A 4,183-nucleotide genomic window follows, 5' to 3' on the forward strand; every position below is an offset into this window, starting at 1 on the left:
GAAAATGCAATACTAAAAATTAATAAAAAATTCTGAAAAAATTTTTAGAGTTTTATGAGAAGAAAATAAATAATTTTTATTTCTTGCTGTTTTTCTATAAAGTTGATAACATTTGAGAAAAAAATTATTGAAAACCAATATATGACAATTTTTAGTAATTAATCTCTTAACTATTGCAAAAATTGCAAAATAATAGAGGACTTTTGACTCAGTTTAGTCAAAAATGCTCTATCTGCCTACGAGCGTTGTTAGATAAATTACGGGACCCCTGTTTAAATACAAAATCTTATTATTATTAGAAAAATATATATATTATCATATATACTTAATAATTTTCCTACTTCCTTACATGTTCCTTCGGCCTTGTCATTGTGCATGGTTTAACATTAAACATGTCAAATATAGAGTCCATTTCCTAAAAAATAGAGCTAGGATAATATGAAAACGACACTCAACTTTGTATATATAAAATACATTATATAAAACATATTTATGGAAGCATCTTGATTTACAAATTTACTACAAAAGCTCAGAAATAACTTTTCTTTAAATATAAAATACAAATACAACATATAATATTTTTGCAAACAATGGATATAAAAATAAAGATATAAAAATAACATTGCATTCTTTTCCTATGTAAAATTGATTAAAACAAAAATCTTATTGCAGGATACATAACATAAATTCTTTGAAAACAATAATATTAGAAAAATGTATTTCTTTTAAATATATAAAACATATTTTAAAAAATTTGACACATATTTGTCGAATATAGTAAATCACTTGAGTTATCACTTTAAGAAATTCTATAATGATCATTCTATAATGATCATTAAGTTTCATGATAAAAAAATTACTCACGGCTAATCGGAAGTCAACGTGCTCGTGGGCAAACCAAAAGAGATATCTTTTTAATTGATTATTCATTTTTTACATTGCTTAATATCACAAACCATTCCATCAAACACTATTAAATATATAATATTCACGCGGAGTTTGTTATTGTTGATAGTAACCTAACCTCAAATTAACCAGTGACTATAAATTTTATAAGATTGGAAAGTTCAACTAGAAGGAAACCTGAGAGGAGCCTCAAATCATCCCGGTTGATGTAACCAGAGAGGTATAATTATCGATGGAAGTAATTATCGATGAGATACTATACTAAAAACCGTTAATTTTAGGTAAATTTTTGTTAATAAAGGTCTCATTCTTCTTTCGAAAACACCCTTCGAGTATCATTTTATTCTTGTCATTCACAGCTGAAAGAGATCTCAAGGATCCGGAGGTAATTAAAGAACATTGACATTATCGATAATAATTAATATAAATTTTCGATTATTAACGTAAATATTTAAATAATACACTATTAAAATCGTGATTTTTATATGTATATATATATAAATAAATATGCACACTTAAATAATGCTATAATATCATATATATTGTAGCAAAATTAATTTTTTTCTCGACAGTTCTCATTTTTATATTGATAATCAAACTCAGACGATAACATAAAAATCGCAGTTTTAAATAAAAATCTAATATTGTTGAATTTTAAATATATGTACATGTCTAATGAAATATTGAAATACATAAATCATAAAATTATTATTATATTATTACAGTTTCTTATTCTTAGTAACTTACACACTTTTTCACAATGATACAATTTTTATAAAATTAGCGGATCTTTAATAGTATCGGATCTTTAATAGTAGTCGTCGGTGACATTACGCGCGGTAACCGTTTATTCGTTAATCGTTTTGCATTAATTATCGCAAAGGACTTACATTATACGGATTGTATCACTTAAACGATCCGTTTCTCCGGATATAATTTCTTACAGTTTCGAAGGATGCTGCGAATATTTCAGAGGCAAATTTTCCGAAATGTACGAGGTGATAGAAGATTGAACACATGGTCACCCCTCGCCACGACGTTTAATTCCATTGATAAGTATCATCCGATAAGTTTATTAAAGAAAGAAACGGTAAGATCTCAAGGAATTTATCTATCATTTAATTATTAAAATGAGAGACTTTAAGTATCAAAATAAGTATCAAATTGATATGACTTTAATTGACAAAATTGATATGACTTTAATTGACAATTGATATTTAAATTGAAATAATTCACATAAGCATAATAGAGATAAATGCATCTAATTTTATATTGTTTATCAAATTATATTTATCATTTAAAAATATTCCCAAGGGATTGTTTGGTATTCCGGAGCTAAAAACTGAGGATGGCTTTGATACATTAAAAAATCATGCACTGGCAGAAGTCAACATTCTCATCAAAGAAGTGACAAGCAAGGATAGAAAGAAAAAAATGGTAGAAATATTTGATGAATTATCCAATACGCTATGTAAAGTGGCGGATTTGGCAGAATTTATTAGAGTCGCACATCCTGATCAACGATATGTTCGAGCTGCTGAAGATGCTTGTATAACTGTTAGTGGCATTGTTGAAAAGTAAGTTCACTTTTGAATTATGTTGTACTTAATTGCTTTAACAGTTCATTTATATATTTATTATTGTATTTTTTATTATACAATTGTATTTGATTTAAGAATTTTCCTTAAAATCTATATTGTAATTTTATTTTATAAATATTTATGGATTTAAGCATTTTTAAAAAATATTTAAAATATGTAAAAACTATTAAAGATAATAATAAATTATTTTAATAAATATTATTGATAATGGAAGAATAACACAATTATGTTTATAAATTGGATATTTTACAGATTAAATACACATCGTGAGTTGTATGATTCATTAAAGCAAGTAACAAGTAATGGTGATACTCAAATGACATCTGATATAGATGATCATGTAGCTAAATTATTCTTATTTGATTTTGAGCAATGTGGTATACACTTGCCTGAAAAACAAAGAAGAAGAGTAGTACAGCTAAATAATTATATCCTGCAAGTAAATATTATTTAATAATATCTCTAATCATCAAATCCATAAATATGCTTTTTCTTTTTATTTTTTTAGGTAGGACAAAAATTCATGGCTGGTGCCGTTACTCCGAGGACAGTTAATGCTGATGTAATACCTGATGTTATCAGGCAATAGTAGGTGTAGTAATTTAATCGATTATTATTTCGACTAAATACTATCGTTTTGTTTAAAAAACTTTTCAAAGGTATAAACTTTAGAATGGTATCTCGTTGATACGTTTCACAGTTTTGTTACGGAGAATGGTCAGATATTAGTGCAAGGATTTTACATAGATTCTTCTAATACTGCTGTTCGCGAAGCGGCATACAAATTATTTTTATTCCCGGATAAGGAACAAGAATATTTATTAGATGAACTTTTGCACTCCAGGCATCTGCTGGCGGAATCTTGCGGATTTACATCATACGCACACAGGTAATTTGAAGGTATAGTTTTTTGAACAAAAATGAATGAGTAATTAAAAAATTTCTTATTATAGAGCTATAAAAGGGAGTACGGTTAAATCTCCAGTTGTAGTAAAGGAATTTCTTAATATATTAAGCGATAATTTACAATCTAAAGCGATGCAAGATTTTCAAGAGATGCAGAAAATGAAAAATGCTGAGTCGCGTATAAAACAAGTTTGTCTCCATCTGTAGTCTTACTGTATTTATATAATGTTATTTATAATTATGTTATTCATGTAATTATATCAAATGGTATTCATGATATTAATTCTTATTTTCTATTTTACAAAATTATAAAATTTTTTTTCTGTATTTTAAACAGGAATTAATGCCATGGGATGCACCTTATTTTATAGCAAAGGCGAAAAAAAGCTTGGTTAAATACTTCTACTACTGAATTTGCTCCATATTTTTCTCTTGGTGCCTGTATGGAGGGTTTAAATTTCCTCACACAGTCTTTGTACAGAGTTAAGCTCGAATCCGTTCCAGTGTTATCCGGAGAAGTATGGGCGAATAATGTTCACAAATTAGCTGTGATAGATGAAGAGGAAGGAATTTTGGGTTATATCTATTGTGATTTCTTTGAAAGAGCAGGGAAACCTAATCAAGACTGTCACTTTACAATCCAAGGTGGAAAACAACTTTCCGATGGCTCTTATCAGGTATAAATTATCATTTTATATATATATATATATATATATATATATATATAGTAGTATATATATATATATATATATAGTATTATTATATATATA

General features: G+C 26.9%; 1 protein-coding gene across 1 annotated transcript; it reads left to right on the forward strand.

The window, feature by feature from the left end:
* Positions 1 to 1,861: 1,861 nt before the first annotated feature.
* On the forward strand, positions 1,862 to 4,108 carry LOC105619885 (mitochondrial intermediate peptidase-like; the record flags this gene model as incomplete). The annotated part of the gene is given in 8 exon segments (XM_012201402.1): positions 1,862 to 1,996; positions 2,221 to 2,483; positions 2,760 to 2,946; positions 3,016 to 3,095; positions 3,208 to 3,396; positions 3,461 to 3,602; positions 3,751 to 3,792; positions 3,794 to 4,108. Coding segments are annotated over 8 exon segments (1,353 nt in total), but the record flags the coding sequence as incomplete, so codon positions are not given.
* Positions 4,109 to 4,183: the final 75 nt, after the last annotated feature.

The sequence above is a fragment of the Atta cephalotes genome (assembly GCF_000143395.1).
Source record: "Atta cephalotes unplaced genomic scaffold scaffold00023, whole genome shotgun sequence".
Classification (NCBI taxonomy): domain Eukaryota; kingdom Metazoa; phylum Arthropoda; class Insecta; order Hymenoptera; family Formicidae; genus Atta; species Atta cephalotes.